General features: G+C 34.9%; 1 protein-coding gene across 1 annotated transcript; it reads right to left on the reverse strand.

Annotated features, from left to right (window-relative positions):
* Nucleotides 1-8,934: 8,934 nt before the first annotated feature.
* Nucleotides 8,935-16,040, reverse strand: LOC143446500 (volume-regulated anion channel subunit LRRC8D-like). The gene is made up of 8 exons (XM_076946153.1): nucleotides 15,521-16,040; nucleotides 12,987-13,145; nucleotides 11,410-11,508; nucleotides 11,086-11,267; nucleotides 10,863-10,967; nucleotides 10,461-10,565; nucleotides 10,157-10,302; nucleotides 8,935-10,040 (listed from the first exon to the last, which is right to left on the reverse strand). The coding sequence occupies exons 1-8, from the start codon at nucleotides 16,007-16,009 to the stop codon at nucleotides 9,880-9,882; spliced, it is 1,446 nt and encodes a 481-aa protein (XP_076802268.1). The 5' UTR covers nucleotides 16,010-16,040; the 3' UTR covers nucleotides 8,935-9,879.
* Nucleotides 16,041-18,481: the final 2,441 nt, after the last annotated feature.

Raw genomic sequence — 18,481 nt, forward strand, 5'->3', positions numbered from 1 at the left:
AGTTATAAACTTATAATATTTATTATATTGTTTTTTTACAAATATCTAGTATGAGAGACTATGAGAGGTTCTTTCATGAAATTCATGCAAAGTTGTCCATTTTGTTAATAGAGAATAGTTAATTTGGGCATTTTTCAAGAAATTTACACCGTGATCAAAGTAAATTTATCTAAATAAAATATTTTAGGATGAATTCCAAAAGAGATTTTTGACTAAAAGATTTTACGTAACTTGTTAACTTAAACAGTATTCTCCCTCGCCAACTTAACTAAATCAAGTAAACAAAACAAGCCCCCAAGCGAAATCTCTGTGGTCCATAGTACAAAGTCGCCGTTGAAATGCTCATTTTTCTTTTTACTTTAGTTACTTGGCTTTGCTTGCAATAAACGACATGAACCTACGACTTCAAATTACACGGGATATTTTAAAACTTGACGCAATCTTTAACAATAAATTAATTATATAAAAAGCAAGAAATCGTGAGTATAAATGTTGTAGACTTAATCTTTATTTGCAACGTCTGGTCAACATCGTATACATTGTTGCTTTAACTCATACATCTTTGTCTGCAATCTTGTTACCAGTAAGGTCAGTTTCTAATATCGTAATTGCATTCCAACATCACCCGATGTGATACAAAGAAGGCTTTGTAGTATTGGCGAATTGTTTTGTTTTGTCTGCTAAAATGGAACTTCTTACAAGTTCATGATATTAATTTGAATAGTTTCATAACTGAAAGTTGAGCTACATGGACTTGAATTCTTTTTTTTTATCTTAACATTGCAGTTAATCGTGCATCACCATACAAATGTGAATAAACCTAACGTAACAACAAAGTCATGAATGCAAGGTGTGATTGAAAACCAACTTTCACACCAATCTATGCAAGTGTGTTTTTAAAAATAAATCGTTTAGAGGTGTTCAAATCTTCCTTGAATACCACAAACTTATTTATATACACGCGCCATTGCACATACACTTGACGCCTTTTTTCTTTGACTGCGATTCGATGCATTAATCACCGTCAGGATTAAATACTTCTAAATTAATAGATTATATAGGGTAGGGTAGCCAATTTGCGAATAACTTCATATAACGCAAAGTAAAACGTAAATAAAACAAGTTCTACTGATCACACAGCCATAATTTTTATATCATTAGAAGCGTATTTTCATTCCTTACATTATACTTTAAAACCGTAAATTTTTAATAAATATCTTTCAGGTGGTAGCAAAAGTTGCAACAGCAATTTTTGCGCCAGTGTGCGAAAATTGCGCCAGTTTGCGAATGGAAAAAACATGAATTTCACACTTATTCGAGCTAGTTTACTGTATTCTGATTGGTTAATTTTAATTAAATAGACATCAAATATTCATTCTAGCTTAAAACCCTGACGATTATTTGCCATAAAAATGGCATTTTTCGAAAATAAACCTATAGTAAGTTACATATGTTTCGAACAGAAACCATAACCTTTATTCTTTTTTACATTTGTACCCCGATTCTAATCAAATGCGTTTTCTAATCGTATCGTTAATTTTTGACATTGACTGTAGGGTTGGAAAATAAAGGTGCTATTCTTGTTAAACTCTTAGACCGTGCCCAAACATGTACCGATAAATATTTAAAACATAGGACTATACGGTATACCGCATACACCAAAGTATTAAGACCAGTTTAAAATAAAAAGAACCAAATACCAAGAAATCGGAGAAATCAGAAGTAGAGAATCGTTTTATTTACGGCTAACGAACATCGGAAACTTAAGATAAAGAAACATAGCAATCCACAACCGTCTTTCAATGTTTAACATCCACGTGCAATCAGAGGCATTGTATTTGTATAAAATGTGTTTTTTTTTTTAAAACTTCAACGAAAATAGGAAAATCCTTTGCAACGAATGATTTTAAATATCACGCTTGAACGGAATAACAATATGGAAAGCAAACAACTTCAAAATAACAACAGTAAGAATGGCAACCAGAGTTAAAATTCAAATTGTCATCTGAAACTAGCATTCAGATATGCCTTCACTCACAGTTATGACAGAGGTAAGTGAGCTGTTCGACGTCATGTTGGGTGAGATTGGCATCAAAGTGGGTGCATTTAACATGATACCAGCGATCGCAATTATCGCAATTATCGCATTATACCCACCTGGGTTCGTCTTTTCCCCCTGAAAACTACACACAACATTCTGTACAAATATCCTCGGAGATAGTCATCGATCTTTCGTTCGGAGATTGCTTCTTACCTATTCTCTTTTTGTTCTTTTTCTGTGTCTTGGAAAGTTTTAAGATCTTTCTTTCATCCTTTTTTTCTGTTTTTCACGAATATTTGCCTCCTTTTTTTGACGTAATTGGAGCACTTGGGGAAGACGTCAACACATCATTGCAAATGTTGGAGGAGAAAGCCGCCTCCGATCGGTCATTGGAAGTAGCGCGTTGCGTGTGTTTGTCACTAAAAATAACTGGCTGTACATTGTCATCTGGAGTTGATGTCTGAATTGCAGTGATAGAAGTTATTGGGTCCTCAGACCCTGAAGAAAATCCTTGTGAAGGAATCGTCTGGGAGTAATCAACAGCATTTTCGTCTATCGGCCATATACCACAAGCTTTGAAAGATTGTTTGATTTTCGCGGGCTGTGAACTTTTTTGCAACGCTGTGGTAAGTACTTTACCAAAAGTGAATTTTGTCACAGGTGCTTTCGTGTTCCTCACAAAAGTTGAGCAAGCTGATCTCCATTTGGCTTTTAGAGGGCCAATACGTGAGACGTATGTGGGGGCAAGCTAAAAAGTACAAGTTTGTGATCTCTGCAGAGGACGATAGTTCTAAAATTTTCAAGTACCTTAGAAGAACGTTTATTGAAAAATGTCAAAGCAAAAATTTACAGAGCAATGTGACGCACCTACAGTCCTACACCCATTCACTGAAACTAACCACATGTGACTCAAACGATTTTACAGTTCTGTGAAATTACATTCGCATATTGGCTACTGCATCAAAGTTGGACCAACGTATAAAAAGTGATTAAAAAAGAAACTTAAAGATGAAAGAGCTCCACGAAAATTTAAAGAGACTTAGAAGAGGAACTGTTGCGCAAGTGTGCGAAAAAAGAGCTCTCTAGCTCCTATTATTCGCGAAAAATTAAAAGATTTGTACAGGGAGCAATTTCTTGCCTCAGCAAGAAATTTAGCTTTTTTTGAGTACGGTGTGTTTCTCTATATAAAAAACAAGGATAATTTGTAGGTAGAAACTTGAAAATTTGTATGTTAACAGAGAAGGGCGTTAAAATGTTGCACACGAAATTTTAGTCCAAAATGTACAAAACTTAAAATTTGATTAGCGATTTTTGGCAAAATTTCGCTTACTGGCTACTTTCGCATATTGGCTAGCCTACCCTAGCTATTTTATAAGCATTTGTGTAGATAGTAACTATTGCGTTGAGTGAAACTGTCTATAATACTCGCCTTTGAAAAGATTATATGAGGTAAATCAAAACTTCTGTGAGCAATTATTGCAATCAGAATAATTTTGGTTTCAAAAGTATGAAACGAATAATTTTTGATTCGGTTCCCAAGGATTTTATATTGTAAAAAGCACGTCTTTATCTGTGGCCTAATGAGGGCACGATATTGAAGCCCACGAGTACACTAAAAGGCAGTACAGGAATAATCAGATATTCAGTATAGCAAGATAATAGCCAATAGGAAACCATGCCTCTATCTTTAATATGTCCAATCTGGTTCGCAAGTAAAGCACGGTCTACATAAGGCTACACATACTGACATAAGCTACTGGTAGGTTTAGGCTACAGTATAGGCCTAGATTGCTATGTTATAATATTCAACTTATTCAAGTTAGGTTAACAAAACTGCGAATATAACTTCTAACGTATAATGTTTTCGGCAAAATAGGCCAGTAATAACCAACATACAAAAACACTTCGCGCTTCTTTCGAAATAGCATTCCAGCAACTTTAACCTAGTGGCCTAGCCTATTAGGCTATTCTTTCTATTAAGGTAGCTATACTAACCAACGTCTGCAAGTACTGTACTTCTCTTGAAAAATCCGTTTGGCGCGCACCGATGTACTAGGGGAATACCCGAAATCAAAATTTTAGTTAGTAACAATGGGGCTTTTTATCCGTGACGCGACAGTGCGACACCTTATCGAAAGACACTTTATCGAAAGACACTTAATCGAACGACAGTTGATCGAACGACACTTTATCGAACCGAAAGTTGATCAAAACGACAGTTGATCGAACGACACTTTATCGAACCGACAGTTAATCAAAACGACAGTTGATCGAACGACACTTTATCGAACCGACAGTTCAAGCAAGATTTTTGCGTGTTTCTCAAACATTGAAACAATGGGTCATTGTGATGTTCAGCTATCTGTCCATGTTTGTTTGATAAAGTTGGATTTTGTAATTTTTGAGATATTGTGATATTTATATAATTTTTCTCTCTCTCCGCATTGAAACGTATTACTCATTTACGCACCAATAACTTGACTAACTATTCTTTTTCGTTCTCTTTTCACAGCGGGGGCGCGGCGTAACAAGAAGAATTTATAGAAATGTGTCACTTTTAGAAATACCTAATTTACACTAAATTCACTTTCTTTAGTTTTACAATTATGATGTATACAGGAAGCCAGATGATGTTTCTACTAACCTGTAATAATCTCATCAGTCTACGACGCATAGGTTTCTAGTAATTAACGATTGCAAATGTGTGTGCGGGGTTGGCCACACCTAGTTTTTTTAGTAAACTCGCGAGCCTGGTTAGGATAGGGTTAAAAGATCCACAATTTATTGAAACAACTGACGATATGCACTGTTAAAAGCACGACAACTGACGAAGTGCACATTTCAATCGCATTCATTTAATTACAAGTTGTGTGCAATTGCTCGAAGATAACTTTTTATGTCCATATTTGTTGAGTCATAATTTTCAACTATGCTCTTCAGCCGTTGGTTGACAGCGTCGTAGCGCTTCTTCCGTGGTGGGCCATCGATTCCAGCACTCAATTGTTCAATTAACATTTCGTTGGAACCTTGTTCCTGCTTAATTTTTTTGACGAGTCTGTGAAGCGTCGGATGGGATATTGAGACACGCTTGCTGAACGCATTGTGCCATCCTTCAATGCTATTATTCGTTCGTGGAAGGTCATCTTGAACCCGGTGGAAGACATTCACATGTGTACGTGCTACCAAGCATCGAAGCCATTTATTTTGCGCTGTCGGTCAAGCTGGGATAAAGACCACTTTCAAGAAGCTACTTTGTGTAAAAGTCAGACAGCGACATGCCCCTTGCTATTAAATTTTGCCTTCAATTCCTTACTCTTTGTATCTATAATGACTAGTCTAGTCTACTGTACAGACAATCTCGTACTTAGTAATTCTCGTGCGTATTCTTGTGATATCTTATTAATATGTGGGCGGGCCGGCCGCCATGCGCAATCAAATACTTTATGATACAAATATAAAATATAGATATAAAATATAAATCGTCAACTTTATGATATATACATCACATTCATTCATTAATGCACACCATTACAAAGACTGCACATCACAATGGCTCATTGTTTCAATGTTTGAGAAACACGCAAAAATCTTGCTTGAACTGTCGGTTCGATAAAGTGTCGTTCGATCAACTGTCGTTTTGATTAACTGTCGGTTCGATAAAGTGTCGTTCGATCAGCTGTCGTTTCGATAAAGTGTCGTTCGATCAGGTGTCGGCTCGATTAACTGTCGTTCGATAAAGTGTCTTTCGATCAGCTGTCGTTTCGATCAGGTGTCGTTCGATAAAGTGTCGTTCGATAAAGTGTCTTTCGATAAGGTGTCGTAGTACCCTTTTTATCAGACCCGCCGTTTGTCAGCAGCGAGCAAATTTCAGTTGAGGAAGGCCGAAATGAAATATATCAACGACCTAACTGGATTAACACTTCACAAAACCATAAATGTAAAAATAACGTTATTTTGAATCTAATTTAATGTAAGCTACAAATTTCCTGTCAAGTGTCACGAAGTAAGGAGAGGTTAACATTCCTGTGTAAATTTGAAAAATAGGCTTTTCCATACAGGAGAGAAGGGTGGGAATAATGAGCCGGATTTTATAAATGCCATAATTATTTATTCCTAAGCTAAGTTTTGCAAATTTCAATATGATTTGAATCTTTGCCTGAAATACTATCTATGTTCAAGTTATTGCAGGTTTATATGAATTTTAAGCTGTTTTTTTTTACATTTTTTGACTCGTAGGTTCCACCCCTCCGGGGCCAATGAGCCAGAGGTATGGGAACGGTGATCTCTTTCATGTTTTATCTAGTTAAACACTAACACCAATAGTCTTAGGACAAAACAATGTTTATCAACGGAAAACTATACAGATATCACAAACAAAAAACGTCAACTTTTGTACTATTTACAGGTTATTCTACGTGTGAAAAGTCCACAGTAAACCTTAAGTAACTCTGACAGAGTTAAAATCTTAAGGTTTCATGTTTTGCGACACTCTTAATGTCTTCATCGATAGGAGATAATAAGAGCAAGATGTCTAGAAATACATATTAAGGTTAGAGTACGATATAGGGGACTCACGAACCACCGTTGGTCAAAGGCGGCCATTTTTCGTCTAAGCCCTCTGCTGCTGGTGATCTAACAAGAAGCTAATCACAACTTGTCCTATTCTCTATTTTACTCCGTAGCTGCTGTGCTTATTTGCTGCAAAATGTTATTACTTTAAAATTACCTTCATTGATCGAAATTAAAATTCTTTTGCTTTCTAAAAAACTTACCTTTGCCAGTATTTTCAAGAAATTGCCACTACTTTCTAAGCGAAGTCATTAACACACTTCAATGTAGTGTAGCAGAAGGCTTAGCCTTATAACATGTCGTTTTCAAACCGAAAACAAGTGACGTAGAATCACCAGGTGGTGAAATATGGTTCAGTCCCATTACCTTCCCGGCCTTGGCCACCTTTCCCCAGTACTAAAAATATGATGTAAGTAGACCTACACAGAAAACAAACCAGAAACGTCCAGCACGAAAAAACAAACTGCATAGGAATTTTTCACACCATAGTCAATACCGATATGTATTGACTACACAAATGCATGGTACACATACATATAATGTATTATAAATATACAGCACACAAATGAACTATGGTCAAACCAGATAAATTCAAAGAAGAAATTATGAAGGTCGAAGAGTGCTGAAACAGGAATTAAACCAAAGTGAATTTTCTAAATAGGAAACTATCTAAATTTGGTGATTTCTTGCAAAAAAATAAAGCTTACTATAAATTCTAAGCGGAGCGGTTAGAATGCTTGGCTAGTAAAAACGCAAATTAACTTTCTTTCCCAGTTGCGCTGACCGTTGTAATACCTTTGAGCAAGGTATGAACAACGCTTGTTCCTCACAAAAACAACTAAAGCTGAGTGTCAATCGGAACTTGCACAACAGACCATCATCAAGTTCAAGTCGTGCAAAGATTTTCTTCAGTCCGAGGATAAAGATTGTGTTTATATGGAATGTATGAACCACATGAAGAGTGAGATACAGTGAGACCTCGTTAATCCGGACCACTTCGTTTCGTCAAAAAATATCGGTTTAGCGGGGTATCCGGATTACCGGAAAGTAAAAAATCAATCAATCTTGCAAATGCAGCACCGTGTACAAAACGCAGTATGCACCTTACTCCAATTCTAAGTACCGACTTTCTGGCTGGACAGCAACTAAAATAAAATTATATTTTTTGTATGATCCGACCCAGTGTCGAACCCCAGAACCACCGTATTAAAGACGAATGCTCTCCAAGTGACGAACATTCGGCCGCAAATCGGTTTGACAACCGCTCTTGCATGGCGAAGCATTCCGGCGGGACCAGCAGTCTGAACTTTCTTTGACCTGTTTCCAATCTTTGCGCAATGCGATATCAAAAGCTGATAGCACGATTGAGTTGCAGTAGTATGTCTTCAATAGATTGCCGCACTCAACCGATGTAATGTACGTATTTTTTTGCGACCGCGGAAGCGTTGTTTGTTACTGTTGATGAACAATTTATTTTTTCGTTTCTAAAATACTGTACAGTATTTCATAGTATGACTAAAAAGCTGTGCGGCTAAAATTTTTTACAAAGCGCAATGCTGTACAGCAGGGCTTCCCAAACTGGGGGTCGCGTAACGAACTTCAGGGGTCGCAGAGCGTAGCCTATACCAATTTTACACGAAGTACAAAATACAATCAAAACAAAATATACTTCCAGCCTAATAAACATAGAAACCGCCTTGAGACCAGCATTAACAGATATTGAGCCACGGCTGGACTTGCTTTGTAGCAGAAAGCAGTCGGACCAATCACACTGAATAAATGTGTGTGCTTTTTTGTTTGCAGTAGCCTACATATGTGTAAAGTAGTAAGTAGGCTTTGAGTACTGGTTGCTTGAATTCAGTCTTTGCATCTCAATAAATGTCACTAATGACTAATGTGTATTTCGCACTGCTTATCAATTTAAACGTGAAGGGTCGCGGAAAACTTCAGAAGTTTGAAAGGGATCGCGAGCAAAAAAGTTTGGGAAGCCCTGCTGTACAGTACTGTACTTTTGAATCAATAAAGACCGCAACGTTATTATGAGTAGATAATCGGCTATTGTTTCGTCAACTAACTACCCAGTGTACATAGTGTATTAGGACAATCGTGAATCATTTTCGCTTAACTGTTAATAATCCGGTTTATCGAATTTTATTGCTATTGATTTAGCACATTTGTTCCAAAACTTTTGTGTCGGAGTCGGACAGCGGGGTTTCCGGATTAAAGGGGTAAAATGCATAGGAAGAAATCCGTTCCCGGCAGTTTTGTGTCGGATAGCGGGGATTCCGGTTGTTCGGGGTCCGGATTAACGAGGTCCCACTGTATACGTCATTTCGGGTATCTTCATCACGCAACAACGCTAAGGGCCGTACGCACATAGGTTACAATGACGAAAATTACATGATACCACACTACATCCTTGCATTAAAACTTTACGCTGAATATTGACTGAAATTTCACGAATAAAACCATCAGTGGCTGTACGGCTCCTTCATCTGCTTGTTGGTTTCTATCTAAATAAACGCTGTTTTACATTTAGACTATTTTCTTTTGAGTTTGAACTGCATTTTATGTGAACCACAGTGACAATGATGCAAAACATGACAAAATAAAAAGCAACAATAACCACGGAAACAAAATATCGTCATTTGAAAAATACACAATGCGTACCATGTTAACAGAAGTATAGGCCTTTATGATAGTGTTCAATACTTTATTAGTATGATTTTTACATACTAACACTTTCGTAATTCTAAAAAATTTTAGGCAATCAAAAAGGCAAGGGTTAAAATTACTCCAAAATTAAAAAGCAAAGCACTTTAAAACATAAGAAATAAAACTGCATATTCGAAGCAAATAAAAGAAAAAAGTTGTTTTGTTGTGAAAAACAAAAATGTACTTGGTAGTTGAAAGAGTGACCTTGACACATAGTAAAACGCTTCTTTAATATTCATCGAAATTCAATAATGAGGAAATACATTTAATGCCTATAGAACTGTTAAAAAACATATAAGTTACTAAATATTAACTATCAAGCAAACAACAACAGAGATTTAGGGCAGTTTGTCATATTTCTACTGTAAATCTAACTGGGAAAATTATAAAGCTAAACATGCCGAACAGTTTTTGAAACGTACACTTCAACATTTCCTCATAAACATTTACAGTATTCAATATTGGATTATCGCTATGATAAAATCAATAATTTTAGTACCTGATTTAGTTACAGGCAGATATTATAAGATACCAATAGCGTTTTAGCACTGCCATTACGTTGTAGATTGCGGTTCCACTTCCGAATCAGTTGACGATTGCTGATCATTCACAAGAATCTCTATCTCACTCGTCTGAAAAACCTCTGACTGGGATTTTGCAGACTTTTTCAGTGCTGGCTTTCTGTATGTTCTGGGTACAGCAACTGATTGCAATGCTGACAAAATCGAAATTAGTGATATTGTTGTAAAAGCTGGCAATAAAAAAATGAACTAATGCAATAATAAAACAGTGTGGTTCTCATAAACACTTGTTACATATAATGAAACGTACTTGTGCTGCTGGGCTCTAAAAACTTCTCCTTCCACTCTTTGCAAAGAAATAATGTGAAATACGGAACTTTGTTACGATTTGATGATGAAACCAAGTGCAGCAGTAATGCCATGTCATTGCGTAAGGCTCTTTGGCCATGACCAATACTGTATAAAAGATAAATTCCTTCAAAAAACATCATTTAATATGCTAATAAATTGCATAATTTTGGATGAATTGTCAAGCTTCCAAATATTTACTTTCCAGCGACATCACATTCACATTTGTATATTGGATATGCTGTTAGAGTTACAGCTTATATTACCTGAAAGGTATACACTTGAAATCTTTTGGCATTTGTTTAGATCCTTCAGGGTTATCAGGTGCATCAGGATGCCAACTACAACCACAAACAAACTTCAGCATAGAACTGCAATACAAAGTTATGTTTTGCACCTGACTTCTAGATAAATACTACAGAACAGGCTTTAATACTAAGCTAAAAATATCCAAGAATGAGCAGCTTTAGCATTTTTGCAGCAAAGCATGAAAATAGTAAGATTGTACAGGATTTTTCAAATTTCTGACTAATAAACCACTTTTCGTGGTAAGATTTTCTTTGAAAACCTGGAAACGGCTGTCAACAATTTTTCCTCAGACTGGAAGCCAACATATCCAGAAAAATATTAAATTTAATTAATTTCTCATTTATGAGTTATCATTTTACCACATAGTTGTAGCAGAGTGAGACTTTTCATTTATCCATTTCAGTGTTGCACAGTTAAACATCCCATACATAAGAACCAAAACTTGTGCCATAAACCAGATAATCCTAAAAAAGAAATTTTTTAGGTTATATATACCTGTCATAAAAACAATAATTTGCAAACCTAAATTAAGACAAATTATAAATAATCGTTACCGGTAAATGTAACACACAACTGACTAACCTTAGAAAGGTATCATGACTACAAAATGTTGCAGTGGACTCGCAACCAATGTAAAATTCAAATTGGACAAACAAGATCATATTTATCGTAAACATGATTATCCAAAATATAAACTGCACCATGGACTTTCTGATGTAAAACTTCCATAAACTTTGTGAGTTTTCATTTTCAAAGCAAAATTTCTAAGATTTATATTTTAATTTTAAATAATTTATATTTATATTATTTATTCATATTTTTTTTTATTACAGTTGCTGATTTTAAATTTACAAATTAAATATCTAAGTAAATGTTGCAAATAAATTACGATACGCTATACCTAACCTGAATTTTTTCGTAAATATTTCTTGCTTGAGATTTGTCCGAGTATTTTGTCTCTGACTGAAACAAACCTTCAAGCAGCACATGCACTTGTGATGTAAACTATTATGGAAACATGTATCATCATGTAACCTAAGTTATGTAGATATTTGTAACTTTTAGTTATAAAACATAAAATAGCAAGGAGGGCTTAAAACAACTTGATCTTTCTAACCTATACAAAACAATATTTCAAAATCTTAGTTTATAAGCCTGTCAATGAATCAATAATGAAACTTAACAGAGCAGAGAAAAGCATAAATTGAACGACTAAGCATACAAGATATAAACACAAATTTTTCTTGGCCTATACTCCTACAACTTTCAAATAAATCATATTTAGATTTTTAGAGATTTTCTTACCAGCATCCGTGCCTTAGTCTAGCTAAGTTGATAAAAAGCTATATAGTTCAACAAACAGATGCAAAATCTGTGATTTAAAAATGAGTTTGGAATTTCTTTGGATATTTGAAATTTTATGCTTAAATATATACCTAAGTTTCAGGAATATATATAGTCAATGTGACAGATCAATACAATACAATGTTAATGATAAATAGTATGTACCCTATGTTTTTTTCAACTTTTAATGCCAAGCCAAGGTTGAGTGTTAACTACAATAGGGTTGCCATAAGTCCTTCTTTTGGAGGATTTGTCCTCTTTTTTTATGACAATTGGATTATCCGAAGATGCGCTAAAGTCCCAAAACTTCACCTTTTTTGGCAATAATATTTTTATACTGGTCGTTTTAATTTGACCTTATCGGCTGTCATATGGGAATTAATCTACTAAGCAATTAAGCGGCGTTTTAAAATCGTTGTATATGGCATTTCAAAATTGTACACCATTATTGTCGTTGAAATAAGAAAATACAACTCATTTTGATGCAACAAATTTATGCGCTCCATGGCATTTCGGTGAGATGCAGGTAATTTTGGTATTGTGTTATAAATCATTTGTTTCTCTATCCTCAACGCTATCCTAAATACGCCACTGACCACCGTGCAGGCGTTTGATCGTGGCATTACGTGTCCTCCTTTTGGGTGATGAAAATATGGTAACCCTAAGCAACCTATTTCTTAGTGATGAAAGGGAAGATGCTTAAATTGCTAATGATGTAGTGATTGTACTCAAGAGGGATGTTAAATGTATAAGATCTGTTGGTGCTTTCAACATGAAGTTATTTTTAAATGACACCTGGTTTATAGGTCTAAAGGTTACCCACTTCGACCGAACAAAAGTCCAAAACGAGACTAGAAAACAACTTTGTTTCAAAATTACGAATAAATAATGGGACGTCTAACTAATTGCATGGTGTCAAATGCTATTTAAAGAGAGTGTATACCTAATGGAAAAATAGACAAAATCAAAAAATGAACAAGATTTTAGATAAATATATTATGTTTTAAACAATCTTTGCCACAGGGTAAAATCATAGTACTTGACACTAACAAATGCCTCACCACAAACATTTTAATAGAATCCACAAAGTAAATTTTACACAGAAAACAGAAATAAACATGTGAAAACCAATTACTTACCTCAATAGACTCTTGCCGAAACATTGTTGGCAATGAATAAGTAAAACCTGATGATATCGTAGATTCTGAAGTAATTGGTATATTCTTACTCCAACTTGCTTTGCGACTTTCATTCAGCAAAGCACTAAACTGGTGCACCAGTGACTGTACACTTGGCATCTACACAGGGTACCTTTTATATGTTACATATATATATACTATGTTCACATTTACACGAACAAGAGTTTAAATAAATAAAATAAATACATAGTGTGGATATCCACAGTTATCTGCACACGGTATCTGTGTAATTGCATATAAATATAATTACACAAGCACCATGCATATACAAAACCTCATTTGACAACTTTAAACTGAGTTAAACATCTGGCAAGTATAGTCATAAGTGCCGACACCATAATGCAGTCAGCTGGGATAAAAAAGTGGTTAAGTGGTTAAGGGTATTCTCTATGTTCTTCAAAATAAGGGACGGCAAATACCTACTGGGGAGACCCGCAAAAAAGAATCCTACAGTCTCATAATCGAAGCATTTTGTATATAAAATTAGCATGGCTAACTGAAGGTAAATGAAAACTGATATAAGCTATCAGGACACAACACAGGAAAAATTATTCTGATTACTGTAGATAGGAATATTGTGTTGCGCAGGTAGGCATGAATAAATACCAAATACCCAAATGTATTTGGTATTTATAACACACACTATCATTTATAAAATTTAGAAATAACACACTAGCTAAACCAGGGATGACCAACCTGCGGGACACAGTGCGGCTCGCCTGAGATTTTTGTGCGGCCCGCTAGTCAATTTCACTTCAAAAGTAGTATAGAAAAGTATGCTAAGTTACGTGAAGATTTGCTTGAAGAATTTACAGTCAGATTTTCTGACTTCAGAAAGATTAAAATTGAATTTAAATTATTAAGTCATTTAAGTGACCCATTTTCATTTCAGTGTGATAAAGCGCCACCCGAATTCCAACTTGAACTGATTGAACTGCTAAGTCGAGAAAGTTTGAAAACTTTCCACAGAGAACACACTCTTCCTTTATTTTATAAAGATTTACATTCATAAATTTAATAAATTAGTTAATTTGTCCAGAAAACTATTGTGCATATTGCACATATTGCACGAGCAGCACATATTGCTGCAAGTTATTTTCATCAACGAAAAACATCAAAACTGCAGAAAGAAACAGACTGACCAACAAACACTTAGCAAATATCGTAAAAATCAAGACAACGTCCTTTAATGCAAATGTTGATAACATCTTAGCTGGAAAACAATGTCAAAAATCTCATTGACTTTTTATGGTAGTAATAAACTTTTGTTTCTTTCTACGTGTGTGTTATTTTTTCCTATTTTTAAACATGAAATTAATGGTTTTTAATTGGTTCTTTATGTACCCATTTTTCTTGAAATCTAATAGGTTCTGCAGCCCATTAAATTGTATAAGTGACAATGCGGCCCACTATAACAAAAGATCGGACATCCCTGATCTAAACAATTTATTTTGTTTGAAAGCCTTGACAAAATTGGCATTTTACTGCAATTAAACTATCAATTCTTGTGAATCGTTGCAAAGATGTGTGAGAAAGTTGGTAGATCAAATAGAGAAATTAATAATACTAAGTTTCAGTAGATATGGCAATGGTATTATAGTCCATATACGTTTACGCAAGCGTTTAAGGTTACTTATTGAGACTTGGGCAATATTGTAAGGTATTAAAAATAATACAAGTTGGAAGATGTCCTTGTTTACTATCTCCCCTTAAATGCCAACAGCCTAAAAAAAGACAAAAAAAACAAAACTTAGCCGCAGTTTACTATTTGAAAAAATGCGGTAATTAATTTGGGATTAAGAACCTCGACATTGGTGTAGTTAGCAGTTGAAGCATTCCTAGGCTGTATAAAACCAAACTAAACGGCTCCATTGAGGTCGAGAGAACAGTCAGTCATAGACAAAGTAAAAAGTGGGGACAATTTATAGCCAATCACGGAAAAGTATTCATGTTATTTTAATGAGGAATACCCGGGCAAAATATTAGGATAACATATTGAGAAAAAGACAACAGCTGCTCCATCTTGCATGGAACATTAAAACTTTTAACAATAAATATATTTTTGTTGGTGTCTTTGGGGAAAAGCATATAAAATCAAAAGTGGTTCCATAGCTTTAGTAGCACAGAAAAAATTATTGATTTACTGGTATCTCAAAAACTAAACAAGGTGGCTAAACCTTACACAAATTTTACCCCACTTGTCTACACTTCATTTTATGACATACAACCTGCAATTCAATTTTGACAATGACATCTTTCTAAAACTAAACAAAAATCTGGAAAATTCAGTCATCAATATTAAGCTAAGTAAGTTTCAAAAGAAAGCACTGTAAGCATAAGAAATAGTATTTATTATATACAATTTAGCAAACCTCAGCTTCAGAAAAAATATAAGCTGACAAATTTTGGAATTATTTTTTACGTTATGGGTATGCACAAACACAAAATCTTTAACCTTTACAAATTTCACTTACTTTCACCCATAAAATTCCAGTAAACAATAAGATAATGGATTCTACGAGAAGAATGTATGGAAAATAAGCCTGGTAATGTTTTGAGCAATATGGATATGTAATCTGCACAACATTCCTTTGTTCTGCTCCCTCATACAATTTTGGATCCAAAGCTTTAGAAGATTCATTATGTGGTTCTTGTTCTTCTGATTTATTTGGCTGGAAATTGTTTGATGCAGTAATAAAATTTTCAGTATCAACATTGCTGGCTGAGCCTGAATGTCTTACATTACTTTTTTCATTTAGTTTAAGTGTCCAGTTTAAACTTGAGTTTGATGTGTTTCGACCGAGAGAAGAACAGCTATTCTTAATATCTTCACTTCCAATCCAGACGCGGGCAATCCCAACTACAGAAATTATAATTAAAATATATGCACAGTAATCCAGCAATGTTTCTCGAGTTGGTTTAATTAATGATGCTGTAATCTTAAATGCCCAAGAAGACCCCATGTTTTATGGCAAAACAGTAAATAAAAATATGTTACCTGAAAAACAGATAAAGTTGAGTAATTAACTAATATTTGATTCAAAGACTCATATATAAATATGTATGATAGAGAAAAAATAGAAGGGAACAATCCATCAAGTCTATAGAAGCTGGATAATGCTTTATATTCTTGGTAAATGGTAATATGTAATAGTGTATGCACAATGGGGAAAAGTAGCGGTTATAATGCATATTGTCAAAAGCATTAATCCACATACAACAAACTTTTTTGTACCAGTTCAAATTATTTGGATTGAGCCAGCGATGGATTGTTTAAAAGGTATTTTTATTATTTATCTCTGAGGTTGGGATGAAGTATAGTAGGGGTAGGCAACCTCTGGCACGAGATGATTTGACGCGCACATTATATCACCAAAGAAAATGTAAAAAATGCCTTACAAAAATGTTGGGCACGCGAGTTGTTGATATTTTCACATTATTCATAAACTGGCACACTGCATGCGAAAGGTTGCCGACCCCTAAAGTAAAGTAATGTCAAAGAAAAGTAGTAACCTACACTACAGCATGGCTTTTATAATTTAGAATGTCAAGTTTACCACAAAGAAATACAAAAATATGATGTGTTTAGAAGTCTTATTTAACTTTTGATTTAAAGATGGTTTACCATCCAATCAATTTGAAATTTGACAAATGTCAGTGCACAATTAAACTGACATATGCATAAACCAGGGGCGAATATAGCCAGGTCGTTGAAACGTTGCAACACCACCTGCAGTCAGTTACAATAATTTTGGTGCATACTACTAACAGTTTATTTTGCTGTTTTAAAAATGTTTCAAATACAAAAGGCAAGTATTTTTATTTTCTACTCCATTTCTCGCCTTCCTCTCTGCCCATTGCCCAATTTTTTTCTTTTACTCTCTTTGAAATACTCCTATCTGGTTTGAGCAGAGTCCAGCGGATATTGAAACTGCATAACAATGCCTTGGTGGGAATGCAATTAAAAGCGTCTCACACAGGGCGTGTCAGTGGCTCATGTTGGCTTCTATATGTTGCATTGTCATTTCGCTTTAGGAAATATTTTTCAGGAAAAACAATAAACACTGTACAGATGGATGCACAGCAGTACTGGAAGGCTCTACACTTTTGCAACATGGGCATCTATCACACTTGGGCGACAACACTATGCTGCATGAAGATTTGCAACTGAGCTAAATTACCATGTCATCAAAAGCGAAAGAAAACAAATGAAACAGAAACGGATGCATGCGATAGGTCACAATTTACCATACAATGGTATGGTAATGAAAACTTTAGACATTTTAGTCTTTCCAGAGCATACATTTCAAATACAGAAATACTTCGTTTTGTTCCAGCTGTCTAAAACGTAATTAGTCAACCAATACAAATGCTGAAGCAAAATTTGTGATTTGTGTGCAATTCATGGTATTATTTGGATTTCAATTATAGGAGTTTGGTGCAAAAAGTATCTGTCAAAATTTCACAAATATAGTAATAAACCTTTATTTACATTTTAGCATTTATCTCATGAAAAATTTTTTTGCCTTTTTGAGATATGATTGGTTAAAATTACGTACCCCAGACATTTCTAATAATAAATTTCAGTCGTTTTCTCCATTTTGTCCCAAAAAAAACTTGTTTTTTAAAATCTTTCCCTAAAGAACTATGGGAATACATATTTTGTTTATTTGCATACTTTCAAAAATATAAGTTTTAAGCAGTTTTTCTAATACGTTTTACAAGAACAGCGCCTCTACTGGATAAATTATAGGTAGCGATATATCGAAAGCTAGTTGAAGAATTTCGATGGAACGAAAGCCCATCTTCATCACATACCTATGGCTCTCACATACTAAAACATAAAAAAATTCCCGGAGTCCAGAGGGTGGGTTACAAAATCAAAAAATATTGACTGTATTATAATAGAATGACCCTATGACTTAACCAAAGCTGACGAACATGCGGCTCGAAAATCGATTTGACAATCGCTCTTGGATGGCTAAGCATTCTGGCGAGACCAGCAGTCTTGAACTTTCTTTGACTTGTTTCTAATCTTTGCGCAATGCGATACCAAAAGTAACTTTTGCAGCCGCGGGAGCAGCTGAAAACCTGCTAATGAAGCGTTTGCGCATGAATGCTAATTATTCTGCGTATTATAAAAAGTTGTGCGAACAGCTTACTCAGCTGTAGCTGACAAAGTTGCCAGCGACAGCGAATAGGTTCGTCACCCCCTGGAATAACCTATACACACACTATGGATGGAGATATGAAAGCAAGGAAACTGACCAGAAAATAAACTGGGCAAAATTCTTATCTCTTGGGGAATCCCCATTTTCATAACTTGTGATGAATGGAACTCTCCTCTCAAAAGTTTTCTAGATCCACCCTTGGCAAAACAATTAACTGCCGGTATTCGTTTCTTTCCGATATTCTAGACATAGAAAATGGATATT

Source organism: Clavelina lepadiformis, chromosome 2 (assembly GCF_947623445.1).
Source record: "Clavelina lepadiformis chromosome 2, kaClaLepa1.1, whole genome shotgun sequence".
NCBI classification, from domain to species: domain Eukaryota; kingdom Metazoa; phylum Chordata; class Ascidiacea; order Aplousobranchia; family Clavelinidae; genus Clavelina; species Clavelina lepadiformis.